At 51.3% G+C, this 19,035-nt stretch overlaps 1 protein-coding gene across 1 annotated transcript; it reads right to left on the bottom strand.

Moving 5' to 3' along the window:
• Positions 1-8,977: 8,977 nt before the first annotated feature.
• SOST (sclerostin) lies at positions 8,978-12,348 on the bottom strand (the record flags this gene model as incomplete). Its single annotated transcript, XM_081217968.1, has 2 exons — positions 12,117-12,348; positions 8,978-9,399 (listed from the first exon to the last, which is right to left on the bottom strand). The coding sequence occupies exons 1-2, from the start codon at positions 12,331-12,333 to the stop codon at positions 8,978-8,980; spliced, it is 639 nt and encodes a 212-aa protein (XP_081074094.1). The 5' UTR covers positions 12,334-12,348.
• Positions 12,349-19,035: the final 6,687 nt, after the last annotated feature.

Here is a 19,035-nt window from a genome sequence, read left to right as displayed (position 1 = left end):
AGCCAGCAAAAGAGAGTTATTATCTTAAATTGAGGCTGGTTTCTAAGAAAAAAGAGAAGGGGGGGTGGGGAACCCAAATGCCACTAGGCTAAAACCTCACCCGCACCCACCCCCAGAGCATACGTGAGAACGGTGGCTCCAGTAGCCTCCTTGCAAGGACGGGGCTCAACACCGACCTCTGTGTGAAGGGAAGGAAACAGGCAAAGGAAGGAAGGCCAGAGATTAGAGAAGCTGACAGATGTAAATAGCCTCAGAGGAGCCACGCTGTCCCGGCGCTTCTCCCCAGGGAGCCTTTTGTACCAAGGAATCTGGTTGCCTGAACGAAAAATGATATCATTTATTTCTTTAGTCAGAGCTGAGCTGTTTTCTTCAGACATAGAAATAACCTCACACCACAACACCAAATTGTTGGCCAAGTGATAGAGGTATCTGTAATTTGCACGCGTGATAATGTCCTGGGTAAACAACCACAGACTTGGTTTTCTTGGGAGGGGCCCCACTGCCCCCAACAACACTGCAAAGCTATAGAAGGACTTGAATGAAAGAAATGCATTTGGAAAGTTAGTCCCAGAGTCTTGCCTGCTGCTGAGCTAGAAGGAAGATGGAGTTTTCATTGCTGCTCAAATCACGCCCTACTGTCCAAACATCCATTAATTCAATAAACAATTATTAAGCACTGACTCTGACCAAGCCTGTGCAAAGGCACTGGGGTTACAAATGTGCAAAGGCTGGGACTCTGCCCTCCGTAGGCTCACAATTGGTAGGGGAGGTAGCCAAGTTCAGCCCATGTGATGCCCTGTGATGCAGTATGTACATGATGGCACAGTGGTCTGCCCCCACAGAGGAGGCAGCATTTGAGACTTGAAGATGAAGAAAACTTTCCAGATCAGAGAAGTAGAAGGAGCGTATCCTAGGCAGACTTAACAGCATGTGTGAAAGCACAGAGGTTTAAAACTATCTGGACTTTTTGGAAATTAAAAGAAATATAATATTGCAGGGAATAAAGTGTTAAGGAGGCCAGTGATCTAATGTCTGACTGGAGAGGTAGGCAGAAACCAGAGGCTAAGGAGTTTAGAGTTTATCCTTTAGGTAATAGGGAGCCATGGAGGAATTTTGAGCAAGGAAGCAACATGATTAAATTTTTATATTAGAACACTCACTTCTTTCTGTCTTGAACAAACTCTGTTATATAGGAAAACAATGCAGGCAACTTCCTTATAACATTGCTTGTGAAAACTCTGGAAACAAAATAAAGGTCCACTATTTGCTTATCCATAGGAAAATGTAGATAAGCAAATAGTGACATAGTGACAAAGTGTTATAGAGTTCAGTAGTTAAAAATGATCCAACACGGCTAGATCTTAAAAACATAATTTTGAGTAAAAAAAAAATGTGAGTTTCAGAACATGTATAGTATGAAAAAATGCATGTAAAATTTAAAACAACACATTTGTATATGGTTACATATAATATATGTAGAAAAGCACAGAAACATGGATTGTTGCTTCTGGAGAGTGAGAGAAAGGCATGGGGAAGGGGAGAAATACAGAGAACTTTGTCTATAATGTTCTATTTGTTTTTATATATAAAAGAAATAATGGAGCAAAGTTGTTTTTTTTTTTTTTAATTTGAACTTTGTCTTTTAAAAAACAGAGAAAGGTCCATCTGGTAGTGGTGTAGAAGATGGAAGGAGGGAGATTGAGAGAAGGGACCCCAAGCTGGCCTCTTTGTCTCCACACAGCTTCTCCTGGATGGAGGAGGCAGATCTTGGGGGGCCCCCGAGGGCAACACATACAGAAAACACCCCACCTTCTTGGGTGGCTTTTGTCCTCTGGGCAGAGCTGTGGTGCAATCCTGGCCTCTTGTCTGGTGTCCCTGGAAGACAAGGGGCTCTGTCCTGTCCATAACTGGCCACGATTGTGATCTCATGTGACTTCTGGATCTCAGCATCGTTCTCAGTCCCCAGATGCCAGTACTGTCCTTGGACACCTGCTAACAAAGGGGCAGAAACAGGAGGTTTGTAGAATACCTGGGAACGTTTGACATTATATGTTCAGAGTAACGATGGTGTGTGTGCACACGTGCACGCATGCACCCACGTGTGACCACATGTGCAAAAACCAAAGAGCAGAAAGCAGAAAGCCAGTCTTCTAGGAGGGGGTTTTCAGTGGATGCTGCTACATGAGTGTTCTCCTTGATGGGAACGTTCTTATCCAGTTCCGAGAAGTAAGAATGAATCTTTCCAGGAGAAATTCATTTCTAGACTCCTGCTTACCCTTCAGATCTCCATCCCTTGATCCAGGGTCTCATAATAAACATGTATACTTCTACATATATGTATATGTCCAGGCTAGAGCCACGGCAGGAAAAAACAATCAACACATCCATGTTTGCATTTTCCCAAGCCGAGCTAATCCTTGCTTCCGTCCCAGGCTGGATTTTGTGGGCATCCACTAAAGGAAAACTGCAGACTTTTCTGCTATTATATATGAATTTCATAACATATGTGTGTCCTAGAAAGAAGACACCTGCCCGATGCCCATGACCTTATTTAAGCAAACCTATCCTGTGCTTTAAGAATAAAGGCATGCGTTATATGCGGCATCTAGAAAAATGGTACGGATGAACCAGTTTGCGAGGCAGAAATAGAGACACAAGTGCAGAGATCAAACGTATGGAGTCCAAGGGGGGAAAGGGCGGAGGGGGGCGGTGATGGTGGGGTGAATTGGGAGATTGGGATTGACATATATAGACTAATATGTAAAAAATAGAGAATTAATAAGAACCTGCTGTATAATAAAATAAAACTTAAAAAAAAGAATAAAGGCAAGTGTAGCTACATAATTAATAATATGCAAATTATTATTTCCCGGGGACCACTTGGTCTTTAACATACAGAGACAGAAGAACAAAGAGAGACTCTCTTTTGCACACACACGCGCGCGCGTGCACACCTCTCCCCACTATAATTACAATTACCACGCTGGCTTCCAGATCAGGGATTAGCAGCCTCGGCACAGAGACGCCTGAAAGCCACCCAAGGCAATTAGTGGTGTCGCTTCTCCACCCCCTCCTTACCTTCAGGGCCTTTGCACTTGCCGTTCCCCCTCCAGGCACACACATCCCCTGTCCTTGTGTGGCTCACGCCCTCCCTGCATTTAGGTTTCATCTCAAATACCACCTCCTCAGAGAGGCCTGGCGTAGCCACCTCCATGGCTCTCTATCTGCTCACCTGCTTTATTTTTCCTTACAGAACTTTTCACTCCTGTGCATTATACTATGCATTTCCTTGTTATCCAACAGCCATCCCCCTGCCAGCACTAGACCGTGAGCTTCGAGAGGCTCCGTGAGGGCGACCACATGCCTGGAGCCTAGGGCGGTGCCTGGCCTGCAGCCGGCTCTCGGTCAGTTTCAGTGGAATGCATGAATGATTTTCCTCTTCTCCTTTCCATGTCCGTCTTCTCCTTTCTCCTACTTCTTCTCCTGCCTCCGCCTTCAAACTGCTGGCAGGATGAGACCTCAGGAAGTTGTCAAGCAAGTGAGGTTTGTGGTCTGGGTTCTTCTTTGTCCATCTCCCTTTCCCACTCTCCTTCATGGGTACCCATCTCCTACCTGCAGCTGCCCACTGCCAGCTCTGGTCTTCTTGATGGGCAGGACCCAAGCTCAGACAGCCCAGGTGATTGGGGGGAAACTGGGAACTAGGGCCGAAGGAGGTTGTAAGAAAGACAGGACTTAGTCTCCCAAGCAGCCCTGCAAGGCTGGTGGAGAACAGAACATCGTTTGGGGCGCCCTTCGGCACCTGCGACCCAGCTCCTTGTCTTCCTCACGGGAGTCAATGCCACCCTTACAGGGACTCAGCCCTTCCCTCCTTGCCAGCTGATGCCCCCTCTCTCCTGCCGTGATTGACAGTATCTACCCCCACCCCACCCTTCTCTCCTTCCTGGCTTCTGCTTCCTTCTGTAATAATCATAGAGAGAGCCGCTGCATGCCAGGTCCCATGCTGGCATCACCCCACCCCACCCGATATGGGTCCCCCTTGCTCCCTTTCTTTCTGTGGCCTCTCCTCTCTGCCCCTCTGAGTCCTGGCAGCCTTCAAAGCTCAGGCGGACCCCACTGCTGCCTTGTTCCCTCAAGCTCCCACCCTCCCCTGACTCTATCACTCTGGTGACAAATGGTCACATACTCCACTGTTATACCTAGTGCCCTCATTTTCCATTTGACCCTCAGCAAGATTATAAATGGCTTGAGGGTAGAAGCTGTGTCTTATCCTCAGAAACCTAATGAGAAAAACGATCCGGGGAAACAGCTTCTTTGCACAGAAGTCAGATCTTCCCCTCGCCCCCTCACCATCATCCGTACATCCCAGTCTATTCCACCCACCTGATCTCACGAGGGAAGAAATCCTAAATAAACTGAACAACAACTATGTGACCACAATGCATATAAGTCGCCTACTGCATGCTGGGAACTTGGGGTGCCCTGGGGAGCAGCAACAGACAAGAGTTCCTGCACGCAAGGAGCATCCCAGGCAGAGGACCAGCATTTGGAAATGGGTAACTGGGCTCCAGCCAGTCCAAAGAAAGTTGCATCTTTTAACAGCAAGGGAACCATATAGTTTATTGCCCAAACCAGGACATTTTTTTTTTTTTTTTTTTTTTTTTTTTTTGCGGTACGTGGGCCTCTCACTGTTGCAGCCTCTCCCGTTGTGGAGCACAGGCTCCGGACGCGCAGGCTCAGGGGCCACGGCTCACGGGCCCAGCTGCTCCGTGGCATGTGGGATCTTCCCGGACCGGGGCATGAACCCGTGTCCCCTACATCGGCAGGCAGACTCTCAACCCCTGCGCCACCAGGGAAGCCCTTACCAGGACATTTTTGAGAGTAAAAGTGGGAGTTGTTAATAATTACGCTGCGCCAATAGATGTCCTGGACAAACCAGGTGCGTGATTGCATTAATTAAGGGTGACAGTCCCCCTGCCTCCTGCCCCTCTGGCCACAAAAGGAACTTCAGCTATTGGTCAAAGCTGCCAGATCTGAGCCTCTGCCTGCCCTTGCACAAGGGAGAAGACAGAGGATGCACTCCAGGAATGGGTGGGGGAGGGGAGGGCAGGAATGACTGCAGGACCCAGAGCTAGAATCAGTGATCAGGAATTAGGGCAGGCCTGCGTCTGGGATCAGGTACGAGGGGTGTGGGATACGGCACCAGCCTCCAGCTGCTGTGTTTCCGAGCTCGGCTCACAGGCAGGTAGCTTTTGCAGGCTCTCCGCCCTCCCCAATTGCCCAAGTCCTGCCTGCTTCAAGGAAAATGGGGACGTTTGGTTGCCGTTTGGCTTCTCTGAGTTTCTTTCACTCTACCTCCTTGGGCAAAGGTGGTCTGGTTTGTACTTGCAATCTAGGTGGAGCCCCTTGGAGTGTGTGTGTGTGTGCGTGTGTGTGTGTGTGAGAAAGAGAGAGAGAGAGAGGCAGAGACAGAGACAGAGACAGAGAGACCTATTTCCTTCTGTCCCTCTGTCTGTCTGACTCTCAGACTATTAATACAAGTCTCACGTCTGGCTGCACCCCCAGAGCATATGCTCCTGCAGCACAACCCTGCCCCTCCCAGCTGAGCCTGTTGTCTGTTCCGTTTCAGATCGGCGCCAGGCTCAGAGACCCCATGTAGGTAGAATATAACTTTCCATAAATAACTCCCAGCCCGACCTACAATTTAGATTTGGGTTTTTTTCCCCTCGTGGTAATGGGAGTGTAGCCTGGGCTCATCCCCCCTGGATCTCCGGGTCCCGGAAGCAGACCCTAGGTGTATCTCGGGGTTGGGGCATTGGTTTGAATCCCCGGTTCCCCCACGCTGCCTTACACACGACGAGGACTCGGTACACGTCAAGGAATTGAGTCTCCTCTGCCCACGAACCTTCAGCCTCGGTGCCTTGGCTTGGGCCGTGCCCTCTACCTAGAATGTCCCTGCTCCCTTCTCCACCTGGCGAACCGCTAAGCAGCACCCACCTCCGTGAAACCCTCCCTAAGCTTTATCCCTCATCCCCACCCACCACAGAGTAAAATTACTGCCATCCTTGGTCCTTGTAACACTTTGTACAGACAATGTGACCTGATTATTTGCCCATGTGTCCACCAACCAGGCTCTGAGCAGCTCTAGTGAGTGTCAGGGAGGGGAACTGAGCCCACGGCTCAGATTCAAACACAAACCTGGCTCCAGAGCCCGTGTCCCACCCACCTGTGCCACTCTGCCTCTGGGGGCTGGACGATGTATCCATTTCCTACCTGCTCTCGTGTTCTGGGCCCTGGGACACTCCTGACGATGCTTGGATTCCTTGTAGGGTCTCACTGAGGTCTCCCTGGGGCCTGGAAGCGGCAACACCCACTGACACCCATCAAAGACTTGATGATGATCATGAATTTAGGAGGGCTCATTGGGAGTTAAAGGGAAAAGTTAGGGGGAGGACCTCAGCTTACTTTGGGGGTGGGGTTACCCCAAGATGGGCTGGACTTAATTCAAAGTTTTGCAATTGAGCATCCCACCTTATGGCAATGGAAGAATATTTCCTGATTCGCAGCTAGCCTCCAGAACTGTTAGGTGAGGCAAGAGGTTTGAGAGAAGCACAAGACATTGTCCCTGCTTGTGAAGGGTTTACATGCTCCTTGGGGAGGCATAAAATTCACATTTGGGAAAAAGCTTGACTGAGCTCCTGTGAGCAGGTCCTAACATGTACTTGGCTTTGTGTCTATCCCAGTACTAAGCACAGCTCCGCCAGGTGAAACAGGTGGCCCATGAGTGAATGTCCAATGGAAGACACAGAATCAGAAACCAAAGGAGTGGCACAGACAAAGGGGCTGGACATCTGAGGAGAGAGGGATCATCGGGGATTGGATTATCTCTGGGAGGTTCACGGTTAGAGGTGACAAAGAACATGCACCCCAGAGAAAGAGCAGGAGTTGTTGGGGGTGGTAAGCAAGGGCGGTAAGCCGGGCGGGCAAGGAGCAGGACAGTCTGTGGCCACTTGGGAGTAATTAAGGGAGCTTGGGAGAATGGGGGATGGGAATCAAGCCGACTTCCATGTCAGAGTGAGAAGCCTGAACTTGATCCTGGGCAAGGAGGAGCTATTGAGGAATTTTTGAGCAGGGGTAGGACGCGATGACAACAGTGTTTTTGGAAGACAGTGTGAAGGGCAAGCTGCTAAAGGGAGACCAGGCTGAGGTCAATACAATGGCCGAGGTGAAGGGATGAGGTCTCGGTTTGGAAAGGAAGGGATGAACATGACCTTTCAAAGGAAGGACATAATTGCCAGAAGGGCCACCGTAACACAATCAAAGGTGCCTCCCAGGTTTAAGCTCTAGTGACCAAGAGAAGGATGTTAACGTTGACAGAAATGACCACGTGTGGTTGACAAAACAAGACCACATCCTTTCCGTAACAATTCATTGTCTTTATTAACAATGCTTCTGGATTCTGAAAGAACAGACTGATATTTCATAAAGCAATATTAACGTTGTCATTCTCTACAAGAAAAACTTTTGCATAAATAACTTAAGTGAGAAAATAAATATGTAACTTAATTTTTTTTTAAACTGCTACTTTCATTCTTGCGGACAAATTCCACATGAAAAGATTGCAGAAACGATCAGCTGGGCAGGCTTTCACATGGCTTGTGCTTCTGTTTAAAAAAAAATTTTTTTTTTTTTAGCAATTAAAAACTGCACAGAAAGTGAGTGGTGTCTGGAAATGATTTTCCAAAAGATTTTTGGATGGCAGCATTAAGCTTTGCGGCTTCTCAGCATATATACAGCACTTGTAATTTTTTTCCCCAATAATATTATTTTAATGTAAGCTATGCCATCACACATAACAGCAGTAAGAAGCTCTTTTCCCGACAGAAATGTGTCCATGAGTGGTAGGCAGGAGGAAGTGCCTTGGAAGGGACCCGCTGGCCTTTGAATGGGTGGTGGCTGCTCTCTTGGGCCCGGAAGCCCAGGGTGCTGGGACCTTGAGCTCCTCTGCAGAGGGTGATGTTAAAATATGGCCATGGTGGCGGGGGGTTGTTGCTCTTTGGGAATAGGGGGTGATTTCTGTGCCTCCCACCACCCTTGGGACCTTCCTCTCTACCCCAGTTGATGGTGTTGTTTCTGCGTCTTTTGAGATGGAGGGGTGGAGGTAGCCAAACATCTGGAAGGCCAGGCTGGGACACACCACAGCTTCTTCCACGAGCTTGTCGGCCATAAATAGACTCTTTTCTTTTTCCTGCTTGCTTTCCATCTTTGCCTGTCAGATCAGAGGATTACAACTCCGAATTCTGGAAGCGACCACGTCAGTGATTCAATCCAAACGCTCTCTCCTCAGCCCATTCAAAGGGCACCCGAGTCCTTGCAATTATATGACAGTAGATTCCTCCAGATGTTAATCCCACCCCCACTTCCATTTTACAAAGGGGAAATCAAGGTCCAGAAAGAGAAGAGTGTAATAATCCGAGGTCACCCGGCACGTTAGTGGCAGAGCCAGGACTAGAAACCCTATCTACGGACCCCAGTCATGTGTTCTGGGCACAACTTGCCAGGTAGAGAGGTGGGGGGAAGGGGAATCTTATCGAACTTTCTTAACCAGTCCCTGGACTTTTCTCCACTGCTCCCTTAAAACTCCAGGGCAGTGAAATGCTTCCTTTTCTGCCTCCTCTGAAGTGGGACCAGCAAAGGTAGGCGGCCCGGAGGGCGGGGTTGCGTGGCTCAGTGTCTGTGACTCTCAGCTCCCTCCCCTGCCCCTGGGGACCCCCTCGGCAGGCTGTGGGGGGGAGCGGGGGGGGGCTTTGCTGACACCCGGATCCCCAGGGCCTGCAGCCGGGAAGGTTTCAGCCCCCGGCCCTGGGTTGCAGGTATTTAAAGTGAAACACAAACAATCAAACCGCGCGCGCAAGGGGCGGAAACCTGGGGCGCCTGGGTCGGGGGCGCCCGCTGGGGGGCGCGGCGCGGAGGGCGGGCTCTAATAGGCGTTCTCCAGCTCCGCCCGGTTGGCTTTGGCGCCCCGGGCGCGGGGCCGCGGCTTCCGGCCCTTCTGTGGCCGGGCGGCCTCGGGCCCGAAGTCCTTGAGCTCAGACTGGTTGTGGAAGCGGGTGAGGCGCTTGCATTTGCACGAGGCCACCAGGCGCACCTTGCGCGCGCGCGGTGCCGCGCCGCCGGGACACAGCAGCTGCACCCGCTGCGCGCGGTAGCGGTCGGGGATGCAGCGGAAGTCGGGCCCGCTCGGGCGCCACCACTTGCCGCGGCCGATGGCGTTGGGCAGCAGGCGCGCCGGGCCGCACTGGCCCGAGCACACTAGCTCGGTGACCGGCTTGGCGCTGCGGCACTGCCCGTCCGTCACGTAGCGGGTGAAGTGCAGCTCGCGGCAGCTGTACTCGGAAGCGTCTGCGGAGAGAAGCGCGCGTGAGGGCGACCATCCGTCCCGCCTCCCTCCAAACCACTCCGCCTCTTCCAAACCTGCCTCTCCCCCGACGCTTTTGCCTCTGGGGATCTATTACGGGAAGGGCCCAGGTACTCTGGAGTTGGGGGAAAGATCCCCGATCCGCCCTCTCCCCCTAAAACTTTGGAGCCAAGTGATTGCTTCAGTTCAAATATCAGCTCCGTGACTGTGTGACCTTGGACTAGTTACTTAACCTCTCTGTGCTTCCTATCTGTAAAATGGGTTGTCCTGAAGATTCAGTGAGCTAATCCATTACATCTATAATGCAGAGGACACTGCCTGGAACATACTAAGAGCTGGAAGTGTTGACTGTTATTATGTTATTATTATTCCTCTCCAAGGGGGCCCTCTTTGCCAGACTTAAGTTACATCTGTGCCACAGGGCCCCTGGCCTCAGTAGGGTAGGTATTAGCCACATTCTCTGAATGGCTCTGGCTTCTCCCAAATTCCTTTTCCAGCCGGTTGGGAGGGGAGACTGGGGGTCGGGGGATGGAAAAAGGAGTAGGGGTTAATTGAAGATAATAAATCAGGGCAGCTACTGAGAAGAAGGATGGAAGGGGAGGTGGAGAGGAGACTGAAGTCGTTAGACTTGAAAGGAGCCAATGGCAGCCTGTCCAGCCCCCTCATTATCACTGTGGACACTGAGGTCCAGAGAGGGAAAAGCTCTTTCCAGATAAGCAGAGCCGGTCTCCTGACTGCTCCTCTGGGGTCCCAGAGCTTCTCAGCTCCCACAAGGGTGGGAGCTGTGTGCCCGAGCACCGAGGGATGCTGGGTGGGGGACAAAGGCCTGCTTTTTACTATTTTTACTATGGTTACTTCCCTACCAGAGGGAGACCAAGCTCTGACTGAAAATCTACAGCTTTGGCTACCACAAACATTTATTAAGCACGTGCTGTGTACCAGGCACCGTGCTGGGCGAGTCTCTTCTGTGACATTTGATGGACACCCAGTGGTGGCACAGGCTTGCTCCCTGGGCAGAGAAAATTTGGGCTCTAAGGCCTGGCTTTGTCCCCGAAGACACCTTGATCATGTCTCCTAGTGTGGGCTTAGACGGGTGGGAGCTTTTTTAAACAGCTTGTCCTCATGTGAGCACTTGTCCATCCCCAAGGGTCTCATAGGGACAGTTCCAATGTGACACCAAGGGATGGAAAATAGTCCTAAGTCCAAAACCAGAGAGGAGGCAAAGAAGGCCAACCCCCCGCCCCCGCCCCCCCCCACCCGTGAGAACAAGCACAGCAGGGGAGATGTCAGGGTTCCCTCTCTCCCATGGCTGCCTCCTGGCTTCTGGGTTGGTTTGGCATCCTCACCTCTGCTCCCAGGCCCTAGGGGTGGTGTGTGGGCGTGGCCTGTTTGCCCAGGGAAGGAGGCTTTGGGGCTTTCCAAGAATAGTACCCCTAGGTTAGGCACTTCCTCTGCAAAGGGCGACTTTGTTTTGAGCACGTGGCTTCCTCCGGGCCTGTAGCTCTCATGGGAGCCCAGGGAGGACGTCTTGTGCTTGGGTCCCCTACAGTCCACTGCTTGAGCTTAGTTGGCCGTCCCTGGGCAGGAGCAGGGGAGAGGCCTCCTCGGGGGGTGCCCTTTGCAGACCCCCATTCCCAGCTGGTTGTGCGGCAGGGAAGGATGGGATGCAGGGGCCTGGGCAGTGGACTCCTCTCCCACCTGGACCATAGCCAGAGGGCCTCACTCTGAAGCGTCACTCCAGGCCCCGCCCCCAGCCTTTCCTGCCAGCTGCAGAGCCAGCTGTGCACACCGCCCCCCAGGCTTCTATGTGCAGACCTGACCAGGAAGCCAGGTGTGCCCTCCACTGGGGCCACTGCCTTTCCGCTAGGGTCAGGGTCCCTCCCAGGAAGGAGGCAGGTCAGGGTCTGGGGTGGGGATTCAGGACAGCTGGTGCCACCTGTGTCCACGCCCCGCACAGAGGATGCTGCCCCCCCTCCAGGGCCTGGACCCAGTTACCACCCAGGTCAGAAGCTAAACCTGTGCCTGCAGCTCCCATTCCCTCAAGTGCCAGCTCACTGGGTAGACCATGGGTGGTGGGAGCTGAAGGGGTGCCTCTTTGGTGTCCCTTGCCCACTGCTTTGCAGGGATGGGCTCTGGCTTTCGGCCTCCGATGCACCCCCCCACACACACAGTCCCCCACCAGGGCTGTCTTGTAATTGGATCAAACTGGCTTCAAATCTCAGGTCTCTACTCACTAACAAGCTACTTGTTCTCTGAAGCCTCCGTTTCTTCACCTTCCACTTGGGAGCTCCCCAGGGTATGGTTCAGGCACAGCCCATGTAGTATCTGCATCCAGCAGGTGCTCATAGATGTGAGGCCCCCTTGCCTTATTTCCTCCCCAGTGGTGTCAGCAGCTGGACCCCGCTCCTCTCTTCTCAGGAGGGGATTCTTTGAAATCTCCTTTCTGAGCCCCTGAGGCTGTCCCTCTCCACCTCAGCCTCCTTCCTGCTCTGGGCTCTCGCTGCCAGCCCCCTACCAGCCCCATGCCCTTGCACTTGAATTCCAGGGCTACGCTGGCATGCCATCCTTACCCTGCCTACAGGCAAGATGGTTCCTCCACTGGTGCTGGCAGTGGCCGACAGTCTACCCCAGTCTTCAAAACCTCCCCAAAGAGAACCCTCCCAGGACCCTTATGCTAAAAAGGCTCTCCTCCATCCCGTACCTTTGGTCTCAAAGGGGTGGTGGGGAGGCCTCCCTCCGTTTTCTGCCCGGTTCATGGTCTTGTTGTTCAGCTCTGGCGGAGGCTCGGGGTACTCGCCCAGCTCGGGGATAATTTCCGTGGCATCATTCTTGAAGGCCTGCCACCCCTGGCCCTCCACCACGCGGAAGGCTGTGTGTACCAGCAGGCAGACGAGACACAGGGCAAGAGAGAGCTGCATGGTGCCAGCTGGAGGGGGTGCACCCGACCTTCCAGCAGCACAGGCTCCGGTCCCCAGCTCAGACACGTTTGCCTTTTTAAAGCCCCCTCTGCCTCATGCCAGCCAATGAGGACAGGCTGGGGCAGGGCTGGTCCCATGCTTCCCTCGGCCCAGGGGGAGGGAAGGGGGTGTGCTCCGAGCAAGCCCTCCCCAAAGACTCCTCCTTGAGCTCAGAAATCTCCCAAATTGCTGCTGGTGCTCCCAGGTGACCCACAGTGAGGGGGCGTGTGAGGCAAGCCTGCTCTCAGAGCCTGCCACGTGCAGGCGGCTGCGTTTTCAGATATCAAGATGAGCTCCAGCTCCTCATCTCTACCTCCCTGGGTCGCTCGGGCTTCCTCCAAACAAACTTTGGACCAACTTAACAAAGAAAACAGCAGCTCTGAGTCCTCCACAGGTCTTAGCCCAGCCGATCCCATTTCTCAGGCTAAGTTCATTTGTCACCCCAGCAAAATAAAACGGCCCTAGGGGTGTCTCTTTGGCCCTCACAGACCCAGCCAGGGGCAGAAGGCTACTTTTTTTTTTTTGCCGTACGCGGGCCTCTCACTGCTGTGGCCTCTCCCGTTGCAGAGCACAGGCTCCGGACGCGCAGGCTCCGCGGCCATGGCTCACGGGCCCAGCCGCTCCGCGGCATGTGGGATCTTCCCGGACCGGGGCACGAACCCGTGTCCCCTGCATCGGCAGGCGGACTCTCAACCACTGCACCACCAGCGAAGCCCAAAAGGCTACTTTTTAAGAAATCTCATTGGTCCCAACCCCATGCAGCTCAGCATCAATTATCCTGACCAAGAAAGCCCCACTTGTCATCCCTCTGGAAGGCAAGAGGGAAAACTGGAGGATCACAGCTAGGGCTTCCACTTGGCTGAGGGGGCAGGGATTCCGGTTTCAAGGCCAGGATGAGAAGTCAGCAGGCTCTGGTGATGGAGACGAGGAGGAAACCTCAGCTCATGCTCCTCGGGGATCCTGTGCTTGGTGACAGGCACTTCTTGGCAGGCTGATGGGCCAAAGGCGGTTATTTCCTGGGCCAGGCTGTGGGTAGGAGTGGAGAGCACCAAACCCCTTTTCTTGGCAAAAGTGAGAGCCAGCATTTGTAGCGCTGATTTTTTTTTTTTTTTCTTGTCTCCCAGCCCATTACATTTTCAACACCAGCTCTGAGTCCTAGATGGGAAACCTTATCGGTGCATAGCACGGGTGCATTCTGTGAAGCCATCCCAGGTCCAGCTAGCCACAGAGAACCCAAAAGGAATTGCTACCTTGGCCCCAGAGAAGAAGGAGGGGCTCGGGGGAGGAACGTTCACACCTGAGATGCAGGACAAGGAAAGAGGGCCAGCGGAAGCTTTCACTGCAGACAGATTGTTTGAGGAGGTGCACGCACTCCTGGCCCTGAAGGAGGCTGGGAAGCGGGCTGTGGCCCAGGTCCCTTGGTATTTTCAGTGGGCAATGAATCAGTGCGCCCCACCTGCAGAGCCTCTGCAAAGCCTCTGCCACCTGCCTCGACTTGTAAGTCGCCGTGTCCATCTGCAGCTTTCTGCCCCTCCTTTCCATCATCCATCTCTCGACACATGAATGCAGCTGCTCTGACAGGTTTACAAGCCAGACAGAAGCCCCTGCAGGAAGGACCCTCTCTGATACCTGCTTCCTAAGTCAGTTTCCTTCAGGGCAGACGAAAACAGCTGTGGCCATTGTTGCGGGTGATCTATCTCTCCCTACAGAGCTGGTGATGTTGTGAGAAGGGGGCCCTCGGAACCCTCTCCCTTTGTCTGTGACCCTCCAGCCTCCTTTTCCCTTGCCCTGGAATGCGGACCGTTAACCCTACTGTGGCCGGACAACTGCCTTTTTGCCCTGGATTTCGGAGAGGGCACTTCTGATGTCTGGATTCCTTGAGCTGGCGGGACTGATGCTGGAGCCCCACCTGCTGTTGGGATCTGCCGCTCAGCCACAGGAAACGGAGACCGTGGGGACCGTCCTTGGAATACTTCCGCCACCTGCTGGAGCCGGAAGGAGAAGCCAACGATCAGAGGATGGCAAAGCTCAGGATTTCATTTCATTTTATTGTTGTCATTTTATTTGAAACTGAAGTAATGTTTAAAGAGAGAGCGAGAGGTAGAGAGAAGAAAGAGGAGAAGGAGGAGGAGAACGAAAAGAAGGATCCAGTGGACTTGAACTTCTAAATTATCTCCATCCTTTTGAATTAACTCTCTGCCAAGGTATAGCCACGCTTTTCACAAAATCGCTCAGAGAGAACCTGCTGCGATGCCATCTGCTTTTTCACTTAACGCTGATTCAGTTTTATATTGATTCAGTCCACAAACTTGTCATTGTTCAGAGCTAGACAACACTCCCCAGAGTTAAACCCTCAGGGCTTTAGCTGACTTCTGTTGTGGGTAGTTTAGGTTATTTCCGATGCTCCTCTATCCTCGGTAGGGATGCGATGCTATGAACATCCTTGGACAAAGTCATTTTTTTGAATTAAGCTTTATATTTTGGGGTCATTGTAAATTCACATGCACTTGTAAGAATTAATACAGAGAAAATTCCCTGTTCCCTTTGCCCAGTGTCTCTCAATGGTAACGTCTTGCAAGAACCAGGATACTAACACTGATACAATCCACCAGTCTTGTTCAGATTTCCCCAGTGTTATTTGTACATGTGTGTGTGTGTGTGTTTCTATGCAACTTCATCACGTGTTGGTTCAAGTAAACACCATCACAGTCAAGACAAAAACAACCCTGACGGGCTTCCCTGGTGGCGCAGTGGTTGAGAGTCCGCCTGCCGATGTAGGGGACACGGGTTCGTGCCCCGGTCCGGGAGGGTCCCACATGCCGCGGAGCGGCTGGGCCCGTGAGCCGTGGGCGCTGAGCCTGCGCGTCCGGAGCCTGTGCTCCGCAACGGGAGGGGCCACAACAGTGAGAGGCCCGTGTACTGCCAAAAAAAAAAAAAAAAAAAAAAACAACCCTGACTACAAAGATCCCCCCCATTGCCCTTTTATAAGCGTACCCTTCCCCTTCGCTCCTAACCTATGGTACCACTAATCTGGTCTCTATTTCTACAATTCTGTCACTTCAAATAAATATGTTATATAAATGGAATCAGTCATGATGTAACCTTTTAGGACTGGCTTTTTTCACTCAGCATCATTCCCTGGAGATTCATCTGAGTTGTTGCACGTGTCAGCAATTTTTTCCTTTTTATTGCTGAGTAGTATTCCACAAAGTATTTTATTTTAACTGTAGGGTTCTTTCAGAAGTGAATTCTGCGTCTGAGAGGATAAACAGTCCCCAGGCCCAGGAGCCACATACAAGTGGGCGTGTGCCTTAGTTTGCTAGGGCTGCTGAAACAAAGTACCACAGATTGGGTAGCTTAAACAACAACAAAATGTATTGTCTCGTAGTTTCTGGAGGCTGAAGTCTGAGATCAACGTGTTGGCAGGGTTGGTTCCTTCTGAGGGCTGCGAGGAAGAGTCTGTTCCATGCCGCTCCCCTAGCTTCTAGGGGCTTGCTGGCAATCTTTGGCATTCCTTGGTTTGCAGAAGCTTTGCCCCGATCTCTACCTTCATCTTCACATGGCATCCTCCCTGTGTGCACATCTGTGTCCTAATTCCGCCTTCCTTTTTTTCTTCTTTTTTTGCGGCACGCGGGCCTCTCCCTGTTGTGGCCTCTCCCGTTGCGGAGCACAGGCTCCGGACGCGCAGGCTCAGCGGCCATGGCTCACGGGCCCAGCCGCTCCGCAGCATGTGGGATCTTCCCGGACCGGGGCACGAACCCGTGTCCCCTGCATCGGCGGGCGGACTCGCAACCACTGTGCCACCAGGGAAGCCCTAATTCCGCATTCTTATGAGGACATCAGTCGTATTGGATTAGCGCCCACACTCATGACCTCATCTCAACTAATTACATCTGCAACGACCCTACTTCCAAATAAGGTCACATTCTGAAGTCCTTGGATTCAACATATGAACTTTGGAGGAACACTGTTCAATCCATAACAGCATGTTTCTCCACAAGGCTGCCAACCCTGGGTTTGGGCTGTTAATTTTTTTTTAATTGAATTTATTTATATATTTGGCCATACCACGTGACATGCAGGATCTTAGTTCCCCGACCAGGGATCAAACCCAGGCACTCTGCAGTGGAAGTGTGGAGTCTTAACCACTGGACCGCCAGGGAAGTCCCTTAAACTGAATTTATTTATTTATTTATTTTAAAAAAACATTTATTTATTTGGTTGCACCGGGTCTTAGTTGCTGCAGGCAGGCTCCTTAGTTGTGGCTCCAGGGCTCCTTAGTTGCAGCTCGCCAGCTCCTTAGTTATGGCATGCGAACTCTTAGTTGCAGCCTGCATGTGGGATCCAGTTCCCCGACCAGTGATCGAACCCGGGCCCCCTGCACTGGGAGCATGGAGTCCTATCCACTGTGGCACCAGGGAAGTCCCCCTATTGATTTTTTTAAAAAATAAATTTATTTATTTATTTACTTATGGCTGCGTTGGGTGTTCGTTGCTGCGCACGGTCTTTCTCTAGTTGTGGTGAGCAGGGGCTACTCTTCGTTGTGGTGTGCGGGCTTCTCATTGCGGTGGCTTCTCTTATTGTGGAGCACGGGCTCTAGGCACGCAGGCTTCAGTAGTTGTGGCACGTGGGCTCAGTAGTTGTGGCTCACGGGCTCTAGAGCGCAGGCTCAGTAGTTGTGGCACACAGGCTTAGTTGCTCAGAGGCATGTGGGATCTTCCTGGACCAGGGCCCGAACCCGTGTCCCCTGCATTGGCCAGCAGATTCTTAACCACTGCGCCACCAGGGAAGTTCCCCCCCGACCATACTGAATTTAATACTTCAGTAGTTGCACCTAAATTTCTAGCAAGGCTGTTTTTCTATGTGATGACTTACTGGGTTTTGTTTCTACCAAGCTGCCTGTTTATAAGTCCACTTGTCAAACATTTAATGAAGCAAGGCCTCCTATCAGGCACGATGAATTCATACACGCTCCCCACCAAGGAGCTCTGGTACCAGGGAAGGAATAAATTCTTCACCCAAATAACTCTAATGCCAGGTAGAAAGTGATTGGTGCCACTAGGAAATCTTCAGATACATTCTTTAAACAGGATAAAGTGTTATGGGCCTTTAGAGAAGAGAACAGTCTCTTCCCCCTGGGGTGGTTCTGGGAAGATGTGGCATTTGGACCAGACTCTGAAGGACAGGCCAGATTTGGAAGGTAAGTTCTTAATGCTCGTCTGACTCCTCGGGATTGTAGAATGTTTGATCTGAAAGGGACCTCAAAGGTAAGTTAGTTTCACGCTCTACTTGGTTCCCAAGCTCCTGGTCTCTAATTCATGGAAACTGAGGACTCTTACTAGCTGCAGTTTTTGTTTGTTTGTTTGTTTTTGCGGTACGCGGGCCTCTCACTGTTGTGGCCTCTCCCGTTGCGGAGCACAGGCTCCGGATGCGCAGGCTCAGTGGCCATCGCTCACGGGCCCAGCCGCTCCGCGGCATGTGGGATCTTCCCGGACCGGGGCACAAACCCGTGTCCCCTGCATTGGCAGGTGGACTCTCAACCACTGCGCCACCAGGGAAGCCCTAGGCATCTGCTTTGAATGAACTGGAGATGACCCACTCATGTTGTTTCCTCCAAATTAACTCATTTTGGTGTAGACTTCAGAAATGGATTTTCCATGCATCTGAACTTCTTATAAATGGGTCATCAATTCAGAAGGCCATAGCTCAGAGACTGTCATTTTAAAAATTAGGCTTGGGCATGTCCACGCCCATGAAATTACACAAGGGAGCACAGGACATCCCTCCTTAGTTAGCTCTGAGTATCAGAATGTGCTTGACACTGTACCACCCCAGCAGATGACAGAAATTAACTGCATGCAAAGCAGATCAAATACTGTGATTACCATTCATGAGTCTCATTGTATATTTGATGCTCATTAAAGCAGACTGCACCCTTAAAATAAGAGTATACAGAAATCACAGTACGTCCATACACAACGGATGCTAGGTAGCTGGCAAAATGAATGGGACTATAAGAAACAAGAGGGTACAAAATATTGTTAAGCAAAAAGAGCGAAGTGCCAAACATTCTCCACTTATGGGGAAAAGGCTATCTCTACATACACACAAGTATCCATATGTGTGCACTTGCACATGCACAGCACTTTTCTAGAGGGACATACTTAGTAGTGGCTTCCTCTGGGGTAGAGGCATTGAAGGTTTGGGGTGGGAGACACACTTTTTGTTCTAAGCCTTTGTATTGTTTGAATTTATTACTGTGTATATATACAGTATTGCCTTTTTAATTAAAATGTTTTTTAAGTGTAACTTACACTTAAAAAAACATGTTACCAGTTTTATATATCAGTGCCCTGCCTTAAGATTTTGTGTGAAAATATAAAGATTATGTTGCCAAAGCAGCTTGACAAATGCTGAGCTAGTCTAATTGCCTCCTGCTGCAGATGGGGAGCTGGAGACCAGAGAGGCTCTTTTTCTGCCCAGGCTCTTTCTGTCTGGAGAAAAGGCACTCAATTTTCTCTAAGTTTTTTATTCAGAGGAAAAAAAGGCAATGCTTATCATAAACATAAAGGAGCTTACTGCTACGGGAGGAATTTATAAGACATCTGGAGGGAGGGGATGTTGGGGACTGCCTGCTTGCAGGATGACTCAAATCCTAAAATG

The sequence above is a fragment of the Mesoplodon bidens genome (assembly GCF_964165515.1).
Source record: "Mesoplodon bidens genome assembly, chromosome: 19".
Taxonomy (NCBI): Eukaryota; Metazoa; Chordata; class Mammalia; order Artiodactyla; family Ziphiidae; genus Mesoplodon; species Mesoplodon bidens.
The sequence above is the reverse complement of the archived record's forward strand: the minus strand, read 5'-3'. Positions and strand labels throughout refer to the sequence as shown.